Genomic DNA, 26808 nt, shown 5'->3' with positions numbered 1-26808 from the left:
CTTCCGGAGTACACATGTATTTTTGTTCATAGACGTAGAGTGTAACAGCCCTCGCAAGGAAAGGATTTAACAATGGAAAGATTAAAATCTTTATCCCCAGAAACCAAGTAAATAAAATGACTGTCTAGATGGTTCTAATTAGGATTTGATTGTAATTAAAAGTTTATGATTTTGTTAGTTCATTCTGTTCACTTGAGGGGAAGGTAAAATCATTCATGTTTGTTTTATTCCAACCCAAAAATACTATTAAGTGTCTGCAGCATTGATAAAAGCCAAAAAACACAGTCGAGAAATATGAAATAATCAAACTAAATGAATATGACTTTTCCCCAGGCTTGGAACTAACTACTTACACTTATTACTGTAATTAAGACATTTTTGTACTTTCATTTTTTTTCAGGTCTGTGACTGTGCTCATACTCAAGTATTAATCACATTATTTAATCTACTTAGTTACTTTTAAAATCATTACTGAGTACACTTTGAATTAATATCTAAATCTTTGATCTACATATTTGTAGCCAATAAGACTATGTGATTGTGAAATGGCCTCATGAAAACTATGACATATGGACAGATTAAAAAAGTGTATTTTCACCAAAGTGAGAAGAGGCAGGCAGCAGATTTTCAGCTATTTACACCTAACCAACTTAGTTTAACTAAAAGGAATGACAAATTCTCAGTCATTGGAGGTTATGGTGGGTGAGTGAAGTCAGAGTTAACTCTAAAGTTTTAGACTTTTGTTTTTTACTTATTATTATCAGGGTTTTTTATTATCAGTCATTAACTATTCACAACCTGGGTGTAAAGAGCCACATTGGCCACTCTACCCCAGGTGCAAATAGCTACAGTGGTTGTTCCACCCCGAATGCAAAGAGCCACATTGGCTCTTCCACTCCGGGTGTAAATAGCAACGCTGGCTATTTACAGCCTGGGAGCAAATGGCATTGTTGACTATGGAGACATGGGTGCTTGTCTGTGCCATGCTAGTCTATACTGTGGCTATTTAAGTTTTCATTGTTAAATAGCCACATTGGCTGTTCCATCCCAGGTGTACATTGTTACTGTTCCACCCCGGGCGGGACTGTGTCCACTGAGCAAAACAGTGCAGGAGTTGGCAGTAATTTAGACTGAAGGGTGAAACTAATACTCTGAGTAGTTTTTGAGAACAATACTTTGCACTTTTACTTGTTTTTTTTTTTAACAACAGTACTTTTACTTGTAACTGAGTAATATTTCAGTAATGTAACAGTAGAGTATTTTTAGTACTCTTTCCCCCACTGCTTTTCCCTGACATCAACTGAAGGTGAATGAAAGGGTTTTCTCCCAATTAAGCCCTGAAATTTCATTAACTGCTTTGCGGCAAGTGGTGACTGTCAGAAACCTTCACAGGGGAAACACAACTCTCAGACTGAACTCTCAGCGAGCATCAGGGGAACATCGGTTTTCAAAAGGTATTCATTCAGTCGGAGCTCTTTGACGAAAAGCCTGTGATACAGTGGATCTGCTTTGGTCGTTGTCTCTTGACGGACGTTTTGGCAGCAGATGATGGCTCCTCGGCTCGAGACGAGGAGACTAAAAGACTGTAGCTCTCTGTTAGCAAACAATGGCCAGGTTTCTGTTTCAGCAAAGCGAAAGAACAGAGCAAGAAAGGTGATCTTCATGTCCCAGAACACACTCCCAGAAAATGAAAAATCTGATGGGCAAATCCAGTTTTCCACCCCTTATATTAAAGATATTTAATATTACAATATATAATATTTAAACTGGTGTGTCATCTGGTGGTTCACATGGACGACCGCCTACATAGATCATGGTTCAGAAGAGAGGAGAGCAGGTGGGTGAGATCAAGATATCAATTTACTGCATTTATCTTTATGTCGCTCATTTTTCAGGTTCGCTGACACTCGGATATTTAAAAGCCTCTTGAGTCTATTAAAAAAACTTTGCCTCGTAAGCATTGCTGTCATAGCTACAACAGTGTAACTAATTTCCAACATCTCTAAACCCAGAGTGATGGAAGGACTCGGGGAATAGGAGATGTTAAGAGTGGGCGGTCCCCCCTGTTGTAGGAAACTCCGGTGAGGGGTGTTCGCCATATGCTCGCCGGGTTCCGAGGGAAAAGGGCTCAGAGGATAAAAGTGAGCGCGGCGGCAACGGCCCTCCATCAGTGTGTTCAAAGCCTCCATATGAAAATGACTGTGTACAAGACTTCTACTGAGGCCAAATTTAGATCAAAGGCAGCCCAGGAGGAGGGGAACAGAGGGAGGGGGAACAGGGTTGGTTTGGGGCAGACGGGGGAGTTGTGCATGAAATGAAAGTTTGTGCAATGTGATGAGCAAATCTGTGTGTGCATGGGAATGTTAATAATAATAAATGGGGAAATTTGTCAATTTATTTTTCCCCTTTACACTGAGGATGTCAATACCAAATTGGAGCTGTTAACTTGTGATGTGACTTCCAGCTGGGTGAAATGAAGTTGTGTCTTTTCCAGGTCACCAAACTGGCACTTTTACTGTACAGACGCTGTACAGGATTGAATTTAGAGAACGGGACGTGTAGCAAGAGATGCAAATTATCTTTTGATGTTTTGACTTACAGTATGTTTGTTTCCTAAATTTAGCTTTAGCTGTTAGCTGATGTAATGCAATAATTATTTATAAGGCATTATGACCCATCTCTTGAATAAATGATCACATATAAATGATTCCTTAATCATTTAAAAGTTATTTTTTTCCTCCCAAATATCTACTGTACATGCAGTCACAAATGAAACTTTGTGATTACATTAACAGTTCTTTTTTTGTTACTTAGATACTTTATAAGCTGTTTCTGCATTTCTGCACTACAAGGACTAGAAATCTCATGTCAACCAAACAGCGTGGGTGACTCCAAAACATGTAGTATAAGACAGACATTCCTTGACAATCTTAAAACTAACTAGTTCATCTTACTGCATTCTAACTGAAGATGTAATTTAAAAAAAAAACAGGTCACAAATATATTGTTTTGTTTTTAGAAATGCCTGAGTATTGACAAATAGGTATGGCTGTAACAATGAATCGATTAATCAATTAGTTGTCACCTATTGGATTAATGGTCAACTATTTTGATAATCAATTTAATCAATTGGGTAATCATTTAAAAATGAAAGTCATCTCTGACTCCAGTTTCTTAAATGTTAATATTTTGTGGTTTCTTTACACCTCTTTGACAGTAAACTGAATATCACTGGGTTGTCGACAAAACAAGACATTTGAAGACGTCATCTTGAGTTTTGAGAAACACTGATTGACATTTTTCACCATTTTCTGACGAAAAGTATGTTTTGGTGTCAAGATGCTATTTTCCTAAGCTCTTGTGAAAAAATCTTTCCATGTGACTCGGCATGTTGAGGGAGGGGAGCGGAGGGCATCGACACTCTAGCATATGTCACTTTAAGCTGAGTAGGAGTTTCCAATTGAAAATTAATCCCTAAAAAGAAAGCAGATGAAGTTGCCTTTTAAACCTAAATACTAAAAGTGTTTGTGCATTTCTGCACTACACTTCCCAGAGACCACACAATAAAATAATGTGGCTGGCATGAAAATGTGTCTTTGTAAAGGATAATGCTAGTTTCTGACTTCTCTACTCTGTCTGTGGCAATTAATCCAAGACTAACTGGCTCTTGTACAGCTCATAAAACCATTTCATTTTTAGAAAGGACCAAATATTAACAAATGCGTAAAGCTGCAACAATTAATTGATTAGCTGTCAACTATTAAAATTAACTGACACTTATTTGCAATAGCAATTACTCTGATTGACTAGGAGTAAGTTTTAAGAAAAACAAATCTAAATTCGAGTTGGCAGGTGAGAAACACTGATTGACATTTTTCACAATTTTCTGACATTTTATAGACCAAACAAGTACTATATTAATCAAGAAAATGATGAGCAGGCAATGAAAATAATTAATAGTGGCAGCCCTACAGCTGGGCACTGACATTTTTAGCAAATGCTACTCATACAAAAGTAAACTGTCCATTACATGGGGACTATTTTCAGTTGTGGATAAATACATATTTGGTGTGCTATTGGGAACTAATGGCACCCAGACTATGTATAACAGTTTTTGGACAACAATGGAGCTCTACGACATACTGACATAAGATAAAAGATATAGAGTTTGGCTAAACATGTAACATTTGTTCATAGGATCAATTCACCGTTAGTTTTGGTCTTTTCATGGGATGTGCTGACAAGTAAGAAAATCCTACAACTTGGATGCTCAGAACAGCTAATGTACTGGCAATGCTTTCAAGATCTGGCTACATGCTATATCACTGTGTTATATCATTCACAGATACAAAGCAGAACAGCGTAGATTTATTTATATAAAAATGTTATTGACTTACAATGTGTATTACCATGAATCACAATCTTAAAGCTCCTGATCTTACTCCTGGAACAAACGCTAACACTGATATATGAACGGCTTGGTCGGCTCCACTCTTCACATCTTTCTTCCATCTCTTCACCTCCTTTCCTTAATCTCAGTCCCCCCCGTGCCTCCCTCCTCCTCCTCCTCCTCCTCCTCGCTCCTCCCTCCTCTCCTCCTTGCTTCCTGCCTCTCAAGAGAGGAGGTCACATGCTGCAGACCTGCTCTGTGCCATCTGGCTGACTTCCTGTCATCCTTACCCCAGGAGAGAGTGGCTCTGCAGGGTATACGACTGGAGAACCCCCCCCCCCATACTCCACCTTCTCCTCCTCCTCCTCCAGGCTGCCGCACACCTGAGCAGAAAGGGTGAGAAAAACACACAGGGAGAAAAACAGAGAGAAAAGAGCAAGACAAAGAATACAGTGGTAAAGAAACAGATAAGGACAGAAAAAATGGTGGAAGAAAGAGAGGAACATTAGAAAAACCTGCAAGCAAAACTTTAGTGCTGCACCGAGGAAAAGTGATTGATTAGTATGATTTTAAACCATGTGGTTTGGGAAGAAAAAATAAATCTGATGCCATGATAATGACAAATCAAATTTGACCACAAGCAAAACGCTGAGGGGAAGTTATTATGTTAGTATACATTTGATAATCTGGCATTGGAAAGAGCAGCCCCCCACTTTTTCCTTTAATCAGCGACAATTGCGCATATTAAGTTTGGATTTTTTTTTTGTAGCTTGACATTAACCATGAAAATTCAGAAACATCATTAGAAACTGTGGTTGAATTTACATCAAGGTCCTTCATGAAAGCGTACCGCACTTTGTTTGGCACCTTCTCACCTTCCTATCACACACAAGAACGATAGAATTGGTTAAAAGCGCGTACATGCCAGATTAATCTTAATGTCCCACCCATGGTCTTGCATATTCATATAAATATAACATGACTGCCGCTCACATCTGAATTTATTGGTTTTCCTCCTCCAAATTAGGGGGCCTCCAATTGATGAATATTTTAGCACATGTGCACTCTGCGGGACATTTATCATCGGCTTTGCTATTATAAACAGAATAAATGAGCAGTCAAAGTAGGCTGCTGCTACAGTGTGCTGTATGCGGGCACACCGCCCCTCTGCGCTCTCCCGCTTTAGCCTTCCTCCACAACTGCTGCTGCGTCTTAATTCTGTGAAATGGCTTCCTCTTTGGTGTCTCCTTTGCATGTTATATGACGCCGCCCAACACATATGGATGAGGATTTACCATAACGCATTATATTGCAGGTATAGGCCCATAAATGTTGACTATGGAGATCATGACAGGAAGGTCTTACACTTAATCTGTAACACCTAAAGCAGAGCTGCAGTCAAGACAGACAACCTTAGTTGAATCTATGTTAAGTGAAGCCCTAAGGGGGTCGAGACAGAGGTTAATTGGATATACTAAAATTATGTTATTTCATTACAGATACTAAGTTTTGGAGGTTAGCCTAATAAAAAAGATGATTTTTTTAAAATAAAGGTATTGCTTAACACTGAGGTTCTTTTTTCCCTATTCTTGTTGCTAAGCTAATCATTGCCTTCTGTGCGGCGCTCTCTAGAGATCAGCCATCAATCAAATAGTTTGGATGGTGCTACTGATGTCTTTCTTGTTGGATTTCTGAGGATGAAGTTTGAGTTTTATACAGGAGTTTTCCTAAAACAAAAAAAAAGCAGAGGTGGGATTAAGTCACACACGTGCAAGTCTGAAGCAAGTCCTAAGTTACTGTTGTGATCTGAAAAGTTTACTTTTATGCAGTCAGACAATACAATAAAAACACTGTACTGCTATCTAGCAGTCAAAGGTTCAAACACAACACAAAATGAACTACAGCCACAAATCTCTGCATGTATCACAATAGTGTTATGAGAATCCATACAGTATTACAAAACATAATACTGCAATTCTCATGTGTATTGAGATTTTATGACACCCCAATTTTCACAACAAAAATGTTGCAGCCTGCTTGCACCCTCTAAATCTTACTGATATTTGACATTTTAAGACAATCAATAACAAGCCTCCTAAATGAACACCAGTCGAGAGAAGGGCTCTGTAAATATAATATAGCCTTATCTCTACATGACAGTTCTCAAATAAAAACAAAGACTAAAGTTAACTGTCATGTTTAATCTAGGGCTGCAACATCTATACAATGTCAGAAAACAATGAAAAATGTCCATACTAGTTTTTCAAAGTCCAAGGTGTGGTCTTTAAACATCTCTTTTTTTCAGTCTAAACACAATTATATTCAGTTTAATATGATAATAAACAGAGAGAAGTGGGAATCTCAACATTTGAGACTGAAAATCAGCAATTCCTCTTAATCAAAATAGTTTAATAGTTTAATTGCCTTACCACTTGCCTAATCAGACAAGTGAGTTGCCAGATGTACTAGCCCAACATGGCATTTTACTTGACCTAGGCAAGCAGGCAGTACTTATGGAAAGAAATATCTGAGGTCAATATAATTCTATTGTGACAAATTAAAGTCTTATTTTATGAGTTTGACACTGCTATCTTAAAAACCCTCATCGTGTTCCCTGTTCCTGATGGTACATTCAAACCAACTGGGAACTGGAAAACATGTTCAGTAAATGTTTGACTTGTTCAGAATCCTGAAATCACACCAGTCATGTTGGCCAGCAAAATAATGGCACAGAAAGCCAAATCAAAATGACACCACAACTGTCCCGCTTTGATGTCCTCTCATCTTCCTTCTCTTCATCTCGACCATCCACTGTTGGTTGAGGGTGCAGTTGGACGCCCTTTAGCGCTTCCTTTTCGCCCCATGCGACCAAAAGCGGCCACTGGGATTCTTTCAGAAGGACGCCAAGCCACCGTAGGCTGCGTCTAACCACTGCTGAAGCCCACTGATCTGACGCTGCAGAACCAGGCATTGTTTCAAATGCTTTCATTCACAGTCCCAGCCATTGGCAAACACTGTGAAATGGGTGAAATCCCAGCTTGGTGAAGCTGGCACAGAAACCCGGCATCCTGGATCTCTTCCACTTCAGAGAGCTCTGCCACATGCTAACTGTCATCCATGAGGCACTGCTAGCCCAAAGGGGGGTCTGGCAGAATGGGTGTGGGGGTGAGAGAGAATGGGGGGGGTGGTATAAACATTGGGATATACTCTTCACGTACAAACATGGAAGACAACATGGACTCCTTGGAGATGCAGCACCAGAGGCCATCGGAGGTGATCATTATTTATGCAGACACTATTCTGAGTTGAGCCCCATATTCTCCTGCTTGTCTCACTCACCTGGCATCTGCCCAGTGTGAACCATCCCTGGGATCCACAGCAATGATCACCCCCCCTACCTCACACACACACACACACACACACACACACACACACACACACACACACACACACACACACACACACGGACACACACTCACAAATCTCCTTGTCCTCATTGCTGTCTACGCCTGGTAGATCCCCTGGCATGTTCGCTCCTCCTTCATAAACACTAGCAGCTGCTTGGGCAATTAGCCATTAGCTCTTTACTTTTTACTATAATACCCGGTCCTCAGAAATCTCCACAATTAGCTCCTTAATTGCTTCTAAACAACCCAGGCGTAACCAATAAATGGAAGAAGGCGGTAGGTAGTTAGGTGAAGAGACAGGCTTCTGGGAAGGAATCAAGCTAGCTTGGAGAATTCAGGCTAAACTGTTCTTCCTCTCTCCTCCTGTGCAGCCTTTGGCAATTTTTTTATGCCGTGACACGGCTTGGAAAGGCTTGTAGAGGAGGAAAGACAGAGCGGGTAAAAACACAAGGCAGCGGAGGGCTGATGCCTCATATTCAAATTGAAAGTGACACATCCATGCCCTTTATTCTGTGGTCTAACTATCACTTCTGAGAAATGCTAACATTCAGTGTGACAGAGGGTGTTACGGTGACTTTTAGACGGGCAGGAGACGGCGCCCCCCGGGCGTGGATTTGCGTGGCAGCGTGATATGACACAACTCGCTTGACAGAGCAATGGGGATACCCCCAAGATTAGCTGAATGCATTAAAGAGAGGCATGAAACGTAGCTAACTGTTGATTAAATCGCTGTTATATCCACACTGGCAGTTCCAGTTAACCTGTTTAACATTGACAACAGCTACGCCACTAACATGACAACGGCCTATAGGCCTAAATGTGATGTTTGTTGTGTATGGCTTCACAAAATAAATGTTTATCTAAGGAAAGAAATGCCCGGATAAATGAAATACATTTTTAAATATCTCTGGGCTTAAAGTTTAACTGATCAGTAAAAAATGAAATAGTTGTTTTTTTTAAATGTCAGAAAATGGTGAAAAATGTTGATCAGTGTTTCCCAGAGCCTAAGATAAAATCCTCAAATGTCTTATTTTGCCCACAATGCAAAATATTCAGCTTACTGTCATTATGGACTAAAAAAAACAGAAAACATTCAAGAAGCTGAAATCAGAAAATTTGGATTTTTTTCTTAACAACTTTTGAAGGATTGACGAAAAAACTGTTATATACATATATGTATAAATCAGTATTAATCAATCATTATGACAACACACTTATTAATATCATTTCTAATTTTGTGTCTGTCTGTCCAATTTTCTGCTGGTTGTTTTCGGTTGTATGGTCAATGTCTTACATTTGGTTTCCCCGTGGTCACCACAAAAAACATTAGCACATTTCTATCAGCATGGAGGATCTGGGGCACCTGAATGTTTTCCTTCATATTTCTTTCCTGCAACAACAACGTTTTTGATTCACGACATGAAAATGAGTTTGCCCGAAAGATGACACATGTTGCAGTTGCCCTCGACTCCCAAGCATTTATCGTTAGCGGTGGCTAAATATCTGCTGATGTTTTGATGAAACAAGAATTATGCTTTAACCAGGGAAGTGGAGGCTCTGGCTACAGGTCGTCTGTTCGTAACAGTTTCTGGCGTTCAATCAAAGAAACACAGTTGATTGGCTTACCCAATTCTCTACATTGATAAACCGCTTCCAAATGAAAACAATCAAAGCAGAATCAAGTATAATCAAGCATAGTAATTCACTGCAGCTTGTGTGTATGTGTGTGTGAGTGTGTGTGTGCGCGCACGTGTGTGTGCATGCATGTGTGAGTGTGTGTGTGTTGCCTATTACAAAACTCCAGCAACACAGCATCTCAGTAAAACATTTTCTGCACAAATCTCTCTGCATCCAGTCCACAGTGACTTTACTTACACTGTATCTCTCTTTCTTTCTGTCTTCTCTCTCTCTCTCTCACACACACACACACACACATACACACACAAACACACACACAGTACTAAGGAGGTATACAAGCACCATCTAGTGCTTTATTCTGGAAATTGCTGTGCAGAACGTCAGAAATGTGTTGAAGTCTTTAATTCTTTTCAGTGTAGAATATTTGTTCATAATTAATTTGATGTTGACATCCAAACCTCTACATGCAGAAGGGTGGCAAATTAATTTTGCATCACAAAATGAGAACAAGACTTAATGAAGTCTAAATCCATCACATTAAGCAAATCTGCAGAAAAACAGTACAATAACCAATTATATTTCAAATCTTAACTTGCTCCTCCTCACTATCCTGACATCTGACCTCTGGTGAAATACGTGTTTCACAAGGTAGGGGGGATAAACACATTCTGCCTAAAATGTGTAATGGAACGATCAACAGGTGACTTATAATTCAGTAATCTCTGCCAATTTCTTATCAAAAGTTTGGTTTCCTTTCAGGAATATGAGAGTTAAGTTTCTGTTTTTTTTAAATTAAACATTTCAGTCTTGATCAAAGGAGTCATACAGTGTGTTCAGTGGAAACTCTGAATACTTTCTGTGAGTGTGTGTGTGTGTGTGTGTGTGTGTGTGTGTGTGTGTGTGTGTGTGTGTGTGTGTGTATGCATCACATAGCTCAATACATGACAGCAACATTTGTCATGAACCTCCTTTCCTCAGCTTTCACTGATAAGAGGATGATGACGGTGGAAACATGGACTAGTTTCAACAACAGTCTCACTAACCTGTTAGCACAGAAGCATTATTCATCTGACTCATGCATGCAAGAAGCCAGATTTCTGAACGTTTACTCAGCAAAATGCCAAATATAGTTTGGAGGAATGATATTACTAAGGTTTCGCTCAGTCCCAAACAGTTTCCAAGACCTGAAGTTTTAATATTTAAAGGCATAATTTGCAACATTTTCTGAAGAGAAAAAAACAATTTATATACTCACATACACATAACCCCTCTCAATCATCACTTATTCCTTCCTTATTTTTTAATTTTTGCTGTATTTGGAATGCTTTATCAACCCAAATAGTATTTGACCTCCTGGAAATGAGACTCAAGAATGAAGTGTGTTTATGAACAGCCCTGACAAATCCTACTGACTCTACCTTTAACTATTCAAAACACTACTGCACAAACTTCCAGAGAAAACAAACAAAGGCAGACGGAGTAAAGAAAAGAAAACATGTATACCTAAGATTTTTCTACAGGCTCAAGATGACACCCAACAGCAGCCATAATCAATGACAAATTCAAAATGCCAAACAATCTGGCATATAAATGTCAGAAGAATGGTGTGGCTATGGCAACTATGTTCAAACTTCTCAAAACTGAATGTCATGTTTGACAAATGTGTTTTAATAAGAAGTGTAAATCTGTATGAGACTAAGATGTTCTTCACTCCCTAAACACACTAAAACAAAAGATAAGCTGCTGACCCACCAGCCACCTTGGTTAAAAAAAAGCCTTGCAGACATACTTCCCCTAAGTGCATTGTATTAATAGTTTCTCTGACCTTTGATCTTAAGGCTCTGAAGCAGTTATCACTTCAGGTTGGTCAGGAAGAAATTCCTGCCTTAATGTACCTGAGTGAGCTGCAGTCAAGACTCTGACTGTTACAACTGAGAGCGTATCTTCTGACTGAGGATTAAAGTCCTCCTCCACTCAAAAATGTCTTTTGCTTATAGTAACTTCACTTGGATGTTTGACCTTCATTGCGCAGAAAGATGAATGAGGAGAGTTTGACACTAGAAAGCTTGTTTCAGATTCATCCGTTTATCTGGACTCATCTAAAATCTGAGTTTAAGACGTATAAATACAGGAAAGATTTTCTGACTTCACAACATTTTAGAAGGAAGAATTGTGTCCAATATGCAGCTTACAAGTGTGATGTGGAAATTTAAATCCTCTACCACCCATACACTGAGATTGGACATTTCAGTGAAGTAGGAGACATCTTGTATTCAGTCATAAAGCTTAAGAAATGAGAGGTATTTGCATATTCATGGATTCAGCGTTTTCCAACAAGGGAGATGTAATTTTAAGGATTTTTTAAAAAGATAATTGAATTGTTTTGTGGGAAAAAAAATGTATCAGGCACAAATTATTATTCCAAGAAAAGTATTTTTATATGTCTTCACTCGCTTCTCAAGGGGGTCTTTAAATAAAAAAAAAAAAAGATTCTTTGAAGGCTGATTGTTTTGGGTTGAAGAATTCCAATAGCTGATATTATGTGCCAGTATTTCTGCACATTTGAATGACTGAGAACAAGATGGAACACTAAATTGATTTAAAACTAACGCAAATGAAATTCTTATGCTTGAAACTGTGAAGCAGATGAGACCAGTTTCATCAAAGAATTTTCATTCCTTCTCCTGTTACTTTTTTTAGTTTTTGGTCTTGGTTTAGGCTACAACATATCAGGGTATGTCATGATAAAGCTGTGGACATCACTGGGTGTTAAAAGTCCAACAACCTTTATCAAGTCAGGCACATACATAGAAGAACTACATTGTGCTGTTGAGTAATCTCACATCCTCAAATTGACTATATTAGAAGTTACCAAATCAGAATGGTTGATATCTGATTGTTGCTGAAAAGACAATACTGAGGGCTGGTCCTCACCTGACAGTCATTAAGGGAAACTACTTGCAGACACATTTATAGCCTTAGTACCATGGTAACCTCAAGAGAAATTTGTTGCATTTTTGACATGACATGTAATATGAATTGTGCCTGCAAATTTGTTTGAATCATATAGTAAATACTGGAGAAAAGTGTGATTGATTTGCTTGATAATAAGCATGCAAACCACACAAACAACACACTTGACAACAAGGCTTCAACAAACAAACAAGCTTCAGGCCCAATGCAGCCTGCAGAATAACAACAGAACACATGGGCAGACCTTGTACCAGGCTGTCTGCTGGAATATTCACCGTATTGTTTGCAACCAGCCAAGAATAATACAAGCTCAGACTGAGTGTTTGTATTTCATGAAAGCTCCAGATAAAGCACAGAGTCTGGAGACATACATGTTGATTTGCCGCTTCCACTTCAATTAAACTAACTCTGAAAAGGAAAAACTGTAGTGATAATTGCATTTTCAGAGCAACAGTTGTGTTGCCAGAACCTGAAAACATGATGAGACACATTTTCTGGCGTTATGTTTACTGGGGCTTTGTAGTCTGAAGAACTAGTGCACAGCTAAAGTCTAGGGACTGTCAGGGATCCTGGAAGGAGTTTCAAAGGGTCCAATCATTATCACTTTTATTTCTTTTCCAAGGTAAACATCATAATGACATGTGTGGTGATGCCTTCTTCATAGTTTTTTTCAACCAGTCAGCCACTAATGTTCAGATGTTTTACTTAAGTAAAAGTATCAATACCACAATTACAAATAATCAATTACAAATTTTACATTAAAATTTTACTTAATAAAAAGAACAAAAGTATTAATAGCAAAGTGTGGGCTATTTAAAGAACAAAAGTAATAGTACTCACTATAGAGTCAAAATGGGCTCTGTCAGTGTTAACAGGATAGTTTGGGCTTTTTGAAGTAGGATTGTAAGAGGTACTTATGGTAGAGGTACGTTAGTTAATGTATTACTGACAAAAGATGGTGACATGCCCACAGTTTGGAGAAGCAGCAGGAATCCTGGCGTAGGAAGTTAAGCAGCATACTTCTGTTGACATGAAAATGTATTTTAGCCACATAAAAAAGGGCCACCTAAAGAAAAAATCATTATCAGTTCAAGTTTATGCAATATTTTGAATAAATTCACTACTTTACTCTCTCCTCAGACAGCCTTTTTCCAACGTGAAACACAGTCATGCAAGGCAAATATCACTCTCGCCAAACCAACAAGACCTCATTATCAAAATCATTCATTTTACCTCACAGAACAAGGGAGCTGCTGATCGACGGCTGCCTCAATCAGTTACACTGCTTGACTTATGTCTTTTAAAAGCTTAGTTTAGATTCACCATAGTCACACAATAACACAAACAAACTAGCAGATCCAGGAAGCCATAGCTCAGTAACTCTTTTAAACCCTGTTAAAATAATCTTAACTTTAACTTTAAATTGTTATCAATTATACCATTGGTTTATTGTTACCTATGCATTAACATGTAAGCAATATTTCAATAATTTAGCTAGCTGGAGTGGCAAATTTTACCCATTTTATTTTGCCTGTTATTTTGTTTGTTTAATTTACTAACAATGTATTGTCTTTTATATGCTCATTATATACTCGGGTTTAAAAGAATGTTTATCTGCTCATTGACTAGGTGCCAAATAAATGCAGTGGAGTAAAAAGTCATGTTAGGCCCCAGTATTTCCCTATAAGGAGGTGTATGAAGCAGCATAAAACTAAAATGTTAAAAATGTCAACAGTAACAGTCATGCAAGCTACTTTAAAACCACTGCAAATATTTTCTCATACTGTCTTTTGCTGAACAAAACAGGATGTCTTTGTGAACTAATGTGAACTTACGGCAGGAGTTCCCAAACTTTTTCATGTCGCAGACCCCCACAATAGATGCACATTAGACCAAAGACCGCCAACTGAGGGGATTTTGTGTTAAGGAATCCCCTTTGAGTTGTTTTAAAATTATTTTTAACTTTGAAGATGATAAAGTTTGTCCATCAATGATTAATCTAGGCTCACTGTAAATTTCAAAATGGCTTACCCTTGATGTTTCAATTTCCAAAATATTTATTAAAGTGAGGACCCCCTACAACCCAGTCAAGGACCCCTGTTTGAAAAGCGCTGGCTTGCAGTCACTTTATAAAGTTTGGGCAACACTTTTTTCAGTATGCAGTTCATACAACAACCATGAGACCATGAGAGCGACTCACAGACACGCACACTTCCGTACATACCTTCCAGCAGCTCTGTCTAAGTTGCGCCAAAGGTGCTCCAGTCTGTCTGCATGTTGAGTCTTCATCGAACGCGCAGCGACAAACCCCGCCCGGCACCCGTAGTTTGATGACGTCGCAGACAAACATGGCGGCTTGCTCCGAGTGAATGAACGAAAGGCAAAAACACAACAAAAGTGTTGGCGAAAACATGAACAAACTTTGAACAAAAAAGTATCGGCCGCGCTGTTTTAAGCCACGGAGCATCCAGGAAGCAGTTAATATAATAATGTTGAACAATGGCTGCGTCGCTCCCGCTGTTTTAAAGCACCATGTCAGAGCCTGCTGCTGCAGGGAAGACTGAGTTCTCTGACCTGTGGAGGAGTGTCTCCAAACTTTGTCACAGCAAAACACAAGACAACATCACAGGAAAGCAGATGCCAGGCACAGCAACATCACCAGTGTGTAAAGGTGAGGCCGCGAATCGATTAAAATACACAACGATCTGCTGCTCATCGCTGATGCCGAATAACGGAACAAACTGATGGCATGGCAACATTTAACCCCTAACTGCGGACACGAAGGAGGAGTGGCGGCGGCCATTAGGCGAGAAAACAGTCACAACATGCTGGATGACTTTTTACTTCAACTGATTTCACATAACACACAACTTATTATTAAAAAACACCAGCACATATGAGTTATTGACACTGTCTACATGATGTTGTGAGAAAGACGAAAATGAGATATATCTGTTGAGAAAAACATCTGTGTGAGATGGTATTTGGATTGCTTCTATGGTAAAATGTTAACATTGTTATACTATAAAAACTCATGCATAACAGTCTAATTATGTATAACGTGATGTTAACTACACTAAGATAATTAACCATAGCAAATGAACTGTGGATGTTCTCATCAAGGTGATATGATCTAACATTTGATATCTGTTTGATACAGATTTGCAGAGTCCTAATCGCAGAGGCTGCAGCAGATATCCAGGACTGAATGATGGAAATTCTCCAGATGTGGAACCATCACAAGACATTTTCTGGGATCCCACGTCTCCCACTCCAGCTAATACTGGTAAACAACACTGATACTCAGAAATCACATGTGAATGACAGGTTATACATGTATCCTTGTCGCAATATGGGAATTTCTAACTTCAGTACAATAAATTCCCTGCAATATCAATATTCAATACTATTTTTAATACTATGGGGAAAATATGACACAACATTAAGGGCACAATTTTTTTTTTTTTTTTTTTTTTTTTTAAGACAAATATATCGAGGCTATGACATGGCAACCAAAAAGCTAACCCCTTTGTGGTGGAATATGAGTGTTGAATCCATTTCAGACATTCAGAATTCATATGTATTGATAAGTCGATATTTTTGACAGCACAGCATGAATGGCAACATACACACCTGCTCAGCATGCTTCTTGCTGTTTTACTTATTGTCCCTGGGCATTGTGAAGGAAACTATCACATAGATGCAACTAACTGGAACATTACCATGCATTTGAAAGAAACTGAAAAACTGACGGTCTTGAATGCTTTTCAAAGATAAATTAAAAAACAAGGTCCTATTGTGCATTTAAATGTTGTGATGTTAAATGTTTCAACATGGGTCTTATTTATTATCATGTGTGATTTGCATTGTTCTTAGTACTGTTAGTAGCATAACAAACATCTGTTTTAATCTGTTCTCTGGGGCAGGGCTCAGGAACACCAGAGTTGTTGAAATATCAGATATTGTCAACCGAATTGCTCCAAAGGTCAGTTATTTCTTCAGAAATATTTGATTTGACTCAATCATCATGTCTGAGTGCTGAGTGATGGGAATTTATTTTAACATTAAACAACTTTTTGCTTGTGTCTTACTCAGGATGTGAAACGGAAGGCAACTGAATCTCCTCTGCTGCAGTGGATCGGTGACAGTGCCATCCCCTGTACACCAGACATTCCCAAGCCCAGAGTCAGGAAGAAGTCCTCTCGGTGCGTAATCAATGTTTTGACCCAATTTTACCTGTAGCACTATATTATTTTTACAGTTGTTCCTAATTGCCCCTGATGCTGCTTAAAATGCTGGTATCTGCAAGTATACAACCATTCCAATAATACATAACCCCAAAAAGCAGGGTTTCCTCCGGCAAAGCTGTTAGGCCGACTGGCAAGTATCTTAAACTGGGGCTGACAGCCAAGTGTTTTTATTTTTGTTTTTTTTACATGTGCCAGTGTCAGACTGTTGGCAGCATTAAAATTAAGAAAAGCCATAACACAGATTTCACTGGGCCCAACATTGCAAACATCCTAGAAGTACTTAATTAATAAATAAAATGCCACCAGGCTTCCAATACACCCGGGGGAAACCCTGCCACAACAGGACCCTGCTACTTCCCAGCAGCGTTCCATATGTCTTTTTTTAATGCACTGGTATGGGATCGGTTCAGCTATTGGAATCAGTATTGAGAGGAAAGAGTTGAATAAGTACAGCTCTTTTTTCCTGTCCTTTTTGGACTGCTAATTATTTTTCTTGTCTATCGTTTCCCCTCTACAGGCAGAGCAGTGTGGACGACCTCATGAAACTGGCCAGGCAGTTTGACGAGAACATGCAGCAAGACCAGGAGACTTCGGAACAGCTCAACACTCTTAACTACAACCACAATGAACGTTGGAACAGGTCCAAAACGAAACTGAGAGAGACGTCATCCCCTTGCAATGTGAAGGACCTAAAGTGTCCGTCCTCATCGGATCAGATAGAGGCGGAACTGCATGCTCTGTTCGACTGCTCCACTCAGAAAGTCAGCGGCCGGCTGAGCCAGGGGTCCTCAACATCAGCCCTTTCACAGGAAGTAAAAGACCAGCCTGTGACTTCAACAACAGCTGAACCCCGACAATCAGAGCTCAAATCAGCTGATAAGTCTACAGCTGCACGTCCTGCAGAAGAAAAAGGGTCCTGGGGTTTAACTACCAACAATTGTGATGACTTTGATGACGACTGGGAGAATGATGACCTACTTAATGACTCTTTTGTGCTGGCGATAACTCAGAATCCTGACCAGCAACATGACAGCAACCCTAAAACCACCTTGCAGTCAAACACTAAGACAAACACTACTCCGACCAAACCTTCTGCACATCAGCCTTCAAACCTGCACTCCAAGCCAAGCTGCAGTGCACTCCAGGAACTGTGTCCCAAACCAAAGACTACCAACCGAAGCACTTTCAAGTTAGAGCCCAACCCTCACTTCCAGGCCAGGATGGCTGCTAAGGACGTTTCCAAGTCCGGCTTCACTGTTATACAATCCAAACCACAGATGTCTGAGCAGAAATCTGCTACCACAAAGACTCCTCAACCTGACAAGATCACTAACGATCAGGCGGAGCCTGCAGACTCTGTTAAAGGCATTTCAGACAGCTTATGGGACGATGGGGATGACGACGCGCTGCTCTACCAGGTATGTGACAGTGTGGAGAGGATCTCCAACAGTCAGCCACAACAAGTGAGCCCCAGCAACTTCCAAGAAAAACAAGATATTGTCGTACACACTCAGCAGAAAATCACCGCACCTCTGCCAATCGACACAGCCCGGTCCACGAACGCCAATGCCAGCGCTAACAGACAGTCGGCATGTGCTTTTGTTCGTTCTAACTCATTACCGGGGACTAGCTGTGAAGCTGTGAACTACCAAGGATGGAACGTTCCCATGAAAGGTGCCAACAACAAATCACGGATGTCTCAAAGCCTCCCAGGAAGCCACATGAGTCTGGGCACATTTAGCCAGTTTAAGGATTCTTCTGGAACTTTCCGGGCAGGGAATATGGACATGAAGCCACATACAGTGACAGCCAGAGCACCACAGAAGTCCCACCACACAGCCTTCAAGAGAAATGTGTCGGACTCAGCAGTTATAAGCAACAAAGGTAAGCTGTCAGAATGTTGGTATTTGCATCTTGGCAATATTAAAAATTATATTAGGGAAGCATCTATTTTTTTCCCTGCCAACACCATGAATTGCCTGCTTCACATGACTGATACTGATAAGATAACTGACAATTCCCCATTTTTGCATTTTAAAAATGCAAAATAAACCTGTAGTTTCTGCACACCTGAGGGTAAGAAAAGCAGAATATGATAGTTCATGTCTATAGAGGGAGAGGGTCCTCTAATGCCAAGACCCCCATGTTGTACTGGCATGTTTCTTTCTACAGTAGCCCAGAAGGAACAAACCAAATGCTGGCCTTTGAAATGGCCTTTTGCCTTTTGCATGGGTTCCGCAGCCACCATAGATTCTACATGCTTGGAAGGGGATGGTGAGACGAGGTATTTGCAGTGTCCAAGCTGACAGATAGATTTCACTAAATCCTGCACGCTGGTCCTTTAAGATAAAGTTCAGTGCTTTTATTCTTCTTGGTAAAAGTCTATTTTGGTTAATTCAATGCATCTTTGCAGTTCTCCTCATCTCCTGTCCTTTAGTGTTTTGCTTTAAGACTGGATATTGAAGTGAAAACTCACAAGTAAAACAGATGTCACATGTTGTTCTTATAATCACTGACAGTTCAGTGCATGTGCACATGAACAACTCTTCCCCAAAGACAGTAAACACAGTGCCATGGCTTTAATTTGTGGTGCTGTCAAGAGGCCAAACCTCAGGAAGCTTCATTTCCAATGAATTGCAGACTGATTTTTTTTCTGGACATGGAGGGATAGGGGGGTTTTGTGCCTCTAAACGAGCTTCACCACGGGCACCCCCTGATCTAAGTTATGGTAGCACTATTTTTATGTTACCAAATTAAAACTAAGTTGTTCAGAGCCATAGCAACGACACACAAGTTCTGACGTAGGGCTGATTTACCCTTTTCTCTTCAGGTCTTTGCAAGTGCTTTGATTCTCAGTATAAACATATTCAGTGTTTCCATTCATTTTTCTCACTTTCCTTCCTCCTTTCCAGTTTTTGTCACAAGCCAGATGACAGGGAAGTGCTCTGCAGCCGAGATCGAGAGGAAGAAACAGGAGGCTTTGGCCAGGAGGAGACTGCGAATGCAGAACACCCCAAAACCATAGAAGAGCTCTGTCTTAACTGAAGGGACATTATTTTATTGTAATAAGCCTTTACAAAACTCGTCATTCCATACCAGTAGTACCTGCTTACTAAGATACTTAGTTATCATCCCTGATAGTTTTAATAGTTCAGTATTAGATCACCAGGTTTTGGATGATCTGCTTGACTCTGCACTGAAAGGACAAGTAGATGCCTGTTGTTATCGCTGCTAATGTTAATGAGAAGGGAGTTGAATGCGCCGTTTGATGCAAGTCTCAGATCTGGTGCTGGGATAACATTAAAAGAGATTTTCTTGAACTTTTTCACATTTTGACTTTGACAAATTCTTAACATAAACCAAGTTTTAAAGTTCTTCCACATGCTGACATTTTTCTGTTGTTTCTAAACGTTTTACACTATTTTCTATTAAGTAATTAGTTCCAGCTGTAACTTCTCAAACTGCAGTGCAGCAAACATTGAAATACAGTGTGTTGTAGATGTTATCCACCAGAAACTGGTGCCTACAGTTTACAGTGAACACAGGCAGTGACTGCTGTATTCTCTACCGTATGAGTTTGATAAGACACATTATGTTCCTGCAACTTCTACTGATGATACTTGAAATAGCTGGCATTCTCACAACAGTTGAAGTAAATTAATAGAGAAAACTTTACTTTGGGGCCAAACTGTAAAATTAATGGATGAGAAAATGTCTTTTTTTTTTACTAATGAAAAATAAGCATGCCATCATTCAGTCGCTCTTGTTAATATTTCTTGTTTGGTTTTGCTCTGTATTTTATGTTTATGCATGCCATTTTTTATCATTCCAGTTTTGCACAAGAGAGAATCAAGTGTCACACTATAGAGAACGTGTTATGGCCCTCCTCTGTAGGCACAGTTTATTGTGATAGCTATGCTATGCACCTTTTAGAAAAGCTTAATCCAACAACCATGGACATGCACAGGATGAGACTGAAATGAGGAAAATGGCCTCACTACAGTTCCTAGCAGTTTTGATCAGCTTTTATAAAGGTCTACCTGAGTGCCTTAGTAGGCCTATGTCATAACGACATTGACTCCTGCCCCAGTCTTTGACTGCATGATGGACTCCTCATAATTTATCTTTCATGATGTTTGTGCCTTGTATGAAAAAGCTGAAGCTGAATGCAGTTGCTACTTAAACACACTTAAATGTAGTTGTTTCATTTAATTGTAGTTTGAGTGACTACTATTCTGACTAGTTCTGTTTTCAAAGTGTCTTGTAGTTCTTTTTCTATGATTTGCTCTCACCTGCCAAACCTGAAACAAAGGAATAAACATTTCACACTTTGAATAAACTGTCTCAGTCATATTTGGTGTCCAGCTCTAACTGAATGTCAAGGGACTGATCTGATAGAAATTTGGCCCAATGCTTTATTTTTTAAATTATAATTTTGTGTCTGTGTCTGCCAGTCTTTAAAGATGTACTGAGGTGATTTAGAAATGCACTTGAAAAAATATGTTCAAAACCGAAGCAGCAGAAGAGTAGAGACATCCTGACTTTTAGTTCTTAGTATAAGCACTCAGTCCTACACTTCCCAAAATGCAAGTCGACAGCTTCTGTACAGATGACCCCTAATGCCTCCCAAATGCCCCATTTTTTTTAAATCCCACACCTACAGTATGTAACATATCAAATTAAGATTTTAAATCCAAGCCAAGATAGCATCGATGAAATCATCAGGGTTGTTTTTTTCACATTTTGAAAAAGTCCCTTTAGAGCCACAGAAGATGTACAGCTGTTTTCCCAGGCCGACTCCGAGCTGGACCTTGTGTTAAATTTGACGGAGTTCTTTGTCTCTGTCTTTTTTGCTGCATCACTGGCTCCCACTTTTGTATCAAACAGCTGGTCAGGATTTCGAGTGCACACAGACGGCAGATATTGGCGTCCATTACTCTAACCTCTGTGTATTTCAGGACCGCTGACAGGTCGAGCAGATATGACGGGCCCATTTCGCAAAAACACTCAAACATGTTGTCAACAAGTTGCTGCCTGAGAAGGAAAACCATTGTGGACGTGCAATAGCCTCAGTGTGGAGCATATTATTGTTATTAGATGTGAGGGATTATTTTAATATGAGGGCTAATTTGTCCTCTGGCCTCTTATCACTCTACTCACCTGCTGTAGTGTGTATGAGGGTAACACAATGTTCCTCTTTGTAATCCCAAGAGAATTCCTCAGTGTTCCTCCCTCGAGCCCATCCCCAGCCATTACATGCCTGTGAGTTCCCAGGTGTGTGTGTGTGTGTGTGTGTGTGTGTGAGACGGGTGGTCTGCAGGTGTGTATATTTGAGTATTTATCCCATTCCGAGCACGTAATATGCCCCATCCTACTCCTCCTCCCTGCCCTGTCTGTTTCCCCTCCCCACACAGTCCGACTGTAAATCAGATGGCAGGGCAATTTGGCAACAGCATAAAGGCCCCTGGTTTTTATGACTATGATTATGGTTATGATGATGACTAGTATTTATTTCAACTATCTGATGAAACCCTTGGCTAAAGCTAACAGGTGTCGAGCAGGTACAATATCGTGCTCGCTGAAGGATCCCTGTAATGTCGCCATAGAGAGCGAAATATCGTCCGCCGAACAGAAGAATGGGCTGTTTCAGCGCCCACTCGTCACGCCATACACGGAGCAATTTCTGATTATTGGATGGGAGTGGAGCGCCACAACGTCCTCTTTGTAGAGAAAGAATGATTTATGGCTGTTAGTCAGGCAGAAGGCAGTAATTGCCGCAGTGACGATTATGTTACCATGGCACCTGTTTAAACTGTCTATTCTTATGTGAATGTTTTCATTTTTGGAAGAAGGGAATTTGCAGCTTGAAAGTGATGTGTGGAGACATTAATTGAAGTTGGGAAAGGGTCTGGGATGGTGTGGAAGTAATTTAGGGGAAAAGGAGAGAATGTGATGGACAGATTAGTGCTGTGTTCTCTGATATATCAGGTAAAGTTTATTAAAACAATCCACCTTTGAATAGTTTCTTAAACTTGTAAGACAGAAGCAGTCTATTCAGCAAGTATGATACATACACTGAAATGTGTACTAATAATATCAGGGGTAACAAAGGACAAATACTTAGGTTACTGTGCCTAAAGGGATAGTTTGGATTATTTAATGTAGGAGGTGCATCATGGTCAGCCAACCCCAGGTTGGAGAAACAGAGAGGGGCATCAGCACGGAAGTTAAGCAATGACCTGCAGGGTCAGCAACAAAATATATTTTGGCCACTTAAAAAGGTCCACCTAAAAAAATCAATATCAGTTTAATTGTACACTATATTTAGAATATACCTCACCATCAGACAGGTTTTTCCGACAAGAAACTACTGTTATACAAATCAAATATCTCTCTTTCCAAACCGAACAAACTCCATGGACAAAACCAGTATCTTTACCTCGCAGAACATGGGAGTTGCTGGTCTACCTCTGCCTTGATTGGTTAGTTCATGTGGTTTATTGTTTGACTTTGGTGTTGATTCACACAATAACACAAACAAACTAACCAATCAAGGCAGCGGTAGACCAGAAAGTCCTGTATTCTGTGAGGTAAAATTTCTGATTTCACCAGTGGAGTCTGGTTGGTTTGGAGAAAGTGATATTAAGCTTGTATAATGACAGTTTCCCATCAAAAAAGACTGTCTGACGGCAAGCTAAAGTGGAGAAAGTATTCTAAATATAGTGTACAGTTGAACTGGTAATGATTTTCTTTAGGTGGACCCTTTTTAAGCAGTTAAAATACATAAATACTGTCCTGTTCTGTGCTGGTGCCCCTCTCTGCTTCTCTTCTTCATGCTGTTTATTTCAAAGTCTGTACTTTTTCACATTTATTGGAATAAAGAAGTTGAATTAGTAGTTTTGTTTTTACCAATATGTCTTTAATAAAGTATCTGTACTTCTACTTACTGATGATAATTTGGACATTTATATCAGTATGTTATTGTATTTTGTCCAAAAAAAGAAAATAAAATCTTAGGGACAGTGCACTTGAGGCATGACAGCTTAGAGCCTGTTGTTCTGTGCTGAGCCTGACCTTTGACCTCCCCTGTGTAGGTGTTTGAATGAAAAGAGGATTTCTACTTCATGGATCAAAACAGTATCTTTGTTGAAGCCCTGTTGTGTCACAGTTTAGAAAGTCAGAAGTCTGCACTGATGAAGGATATAGGGGGTAATAACCTGTAGGACGAATCCACATTTCCTCTGAACAGGTAAATTAAATGAGCTCTCCCTCAAAAACCGCTGTGAAGACACGCACCTCCAGGGATGTGTTGGCATGTGAACCGACCTGAAGCCCAGTCTTTTGATCTGTTGAATAGAAATGACCTGCCATTACAGGTATAATCTATATGAGGTCAAGTCTCAATCTCACTGACAACAGAGCAATTGCATCTGCTAAAGTAGGCCGTCAGATGTGGGCGAAAGCTTAAAAAAACATGTTGGACCTTGTGTTAAGAATTGTTTCGTTAAGTGGTGGAACTTTTCTCAAGTATGAAACCTTTTGTTTTTTCCTCCGCACTTGGAAGTCAGATACCAGGGTCAACAAAAAAGGAGCAGAACTGAATCAGAAGCTCAAACTGTTTCCTGCCACTATAACCTCCCCTTATTCATTCCTTTATTTGAACATTTGTATAAAATGGTTGCCATATCAATGACTATGCCAAACTAAGCAGAGAGCAAAAGAAAAATGGACTATAAAACCCTCCGGCAGCAAGAGTGCTCCAGTACTGACTTGTGATAATCCACTAGCCACAAATGCAGATGAAAGAAATCATATTAGATTCCATCTTTCATGCATTCTGTGTCTCAAATGTCATTTGGTTGAATGACCCCAATGATCCAAGTGAGTTAGCATGACAGCTTTCACTAAACTGCTAAAGGTTTGTGTGAAAAGAATATTGTTCAAGCATCCAGTTATCCTGCTAATGCAATTGGAGAGATGTTTGCGTGTTCCGCCTTTCCTCAGTCAATATTCCTCCAATCCCTTCAAACTGGCCTTTGCATATGTGTTTAGCAGTTTTTGTAATCATTTCATTTCATGTTTCATGTTAAAATACTCAGCAGTTTTACTTTTTACATCTGAATCCACATTAAAGTGTCTAATCTACCTGAAATATAACAGAAGAAGAAGAAGAATCTCAGAAGAAACTAAGAATGAATTGAAAACAGTAAAGACAGGAAATGAGATGGAAGAAAAAGAAAGTATTTGCAGAGATTGGAGGACAGTCTAGTAATAACAAGTTACATCCAGAAAGGCTATTCGTTAAGAAATTGGGTCAATTAAACAAGCAAGATTTTTGAACAAAGGAAGATTGTTGGTATTAATGGCGCTTGAGAGATTGAATTAAAAGCTGTGTCCCTGTGGCAACCTGAAAGATATGTTACATGATTACTAAAGTCCCATTAGAAATCAGTATGGAATATCTCAGGAAAGAAATCACAGGGGGTAAAGTTACTGTGTAATGCCTTTTAACTAGATATCAGGGTAAAATAGTGGATAGCTTCTATGTTTTTTTGTCAGTCCACTATAGAAATCTAAGGTGATACTGTTTTAGCAACCAGAGCTGAAAGAGTAGCCTTTATTCCCCTTTTTGTTACCTCTCACCGCCGTCTTTCTACACTCATCCCAGTATGGGGTTGAAGTGGCGGAAGTGAGTAATGAGCCCTGGAGGCATACTAGTGCGCTGGATTACAGATGCATTTGCAGTAGATTCATACGAGCCAAAATTTTCCAAGGGCATCCACTGTTCCGCAAAACAGACTCCAAGAACAGCAAACATAAATTAAACATCTTTAGAAATACGACCTGAGGTAGCTATTGCCTCCTTAACCCAAGTGCAGAGAAGCCATTGCAGATAGCATCTCTAATCGCTTTCCCATGCTGTGAGGCCACGCTGCAGTGAGGCTCAACACTGTTTTCATAGCTCACAGATTACCTCCCAATGTATGACTAATACATATCACACATACATCAGCTCCCTTTTTCCACTCTTTCTTACTCTGGCTATCTCTCTCTCATCTGTTTGTATCTGTGTCCCTCGTCTCACACACACACACACACACACACGTGCAGAGGAGGAGGTGTGCAGCGCTGTGGCAGCAGCCTGTCAGCAGCGTAAATGACCTGTGAAGAGTTTCACGGTGCGTGTCATTAGGCAGCTTTAGATTTGTTTCAACAGCGCTTTACCTGAGGGCTCCATTCATGGGCCCCCAGGTATGACTTCCCTCCCAACTAGGGGGGTGGGGGAGAGTCGAGGGCAGGGGAGTTGCCAAATTCCCCGACTCCCTCTGTGGAGGACAGTGATGGAAAGCCCATGAGCATGATGGGGCAATGCTCAAGAGTAGAGTTCAGGGTGCTTGGGGAGTCGAGCGCTGCAAGAAAAACAGTATCATCTCTGAGATCATTGTTCAGATGAATTTTCTACACATTTTTGCTGATGTTGTTTCTCTGGAACCATTTTACTGTTATTGAATATTTATTGGTTAAACATGTTCTGCTCTTAAGAAACACATTGTTTTAGGAGCTTCATAGGGAGAAGAATGTGTCAGGCATTAAAGCAGGATATACATTATGCCTTTTCAGTGAACCAGGTTTTTAGTTTTCAGTGGTGTTTTTATATATACTTGATCCTTTTTTAATAATTCATGTTTAATATGTACATATATTTGCTCTATTTGTGTATTTTCTATAGTGATTTATTAATCAATTACCTTATTTATTTATTAATCAATATAATAATTAACCTATAAAATATTTTGCTTCCATTACATACCCATCATGAGTCTTAATCACTTTTGGGGGATAACTGCAAAAATCAGTGTTTATGTATATTTTATATTCTGCATAAAGAATATCAGCAGATATACAATACTGGATTTTTTTTTTCTCCCTAATATTGGTATTGGCAATGGCCCCAAAACTCCAATATCAGTCAGGCCCTAATTCTGGTCTATTATCAGCACATACTGGACAACATATATGCTGTTACTGATATAGACCAATATAGCTTTGATAGGCCTGTATCGGGCTGATGATATTGGTTGACTGATATACCGGTCGGGCCCTACTTAATATATTGCATTTAGTGTGAAAACAACATACCTCCAATATC

The 26808-nt window shown here is 39.7% G+C and overlaps 1 protein-coding gene across 1 annotated transcript; it reads left to right on the top strand.

The window, feature by feature from the left end:
• The first annotated feature begins 14761 nt into the window (after positions 1–14761).
• Positions 14762–20029, top strand: etaa1b (ETAA1 activator of ATR kinase b). The gene is made up of 6 exons (XM_084736604.1): positions 14762–15079; positions 15569–15694; positions 16335–16393; positions 16504–16613; positions 17176–18542; positions 19571–20029. Exons 1-6 carry the CDS (start codon positions 14941–14943, stop codon positions 19681–19683), a joined length of 1914 nt encoding a protein of 637 aa, XP_084592730.1. The 5' UTR covers positions 14762–14940; the 3' UTR covers positions 19684–20029.
• The last annotated feature ends 6779 nt before the right edge of the window (positions 20030–26808 follow it).

Source organism: Lutjanus erythropterus, chromosome 14 (genome assembly GCF_056507025.1).
Source record: "Lutjanus erythropterus isolate fLutEry1 chromosome 14, fLutEry1.hap2, whole genome shotgun sequence".
Taxonomy (NCBI): domain Eukaryota; kingdom Metazoa; phylum Chordata; class Actinopteri; order Lutjaniformes; family Lutjanidae; genus Lutjanus; species Lutjanus erythropterus.
This window is presented reverse-complemented; position numbering and strand designations above follow the sequence as displayed.

Coding starts and splice junctions, on each gene's coding strand:
- etaa1b (XM_084736604.1), top strand. CDS start 14,941: ATGTCAGAGCCTGCTGCTGCAGGGAAGACTGAGTTCTCTGACCTGTGG. Junction 15,080..15,568: donor AACATCACCAGTGTGTAAAG/GTGAGGCCGCGA, acceptor TGTTTGATACAG/ATTTGCAGAGTCCTAATCGC. Junction 18,543..19,570: donor AGCAGTTATAAGCAACAAAG/GTAAGCTGTCAG, acceptor CCTCCTTTCCAG/TTTTTGTCACAAGCCAGATG.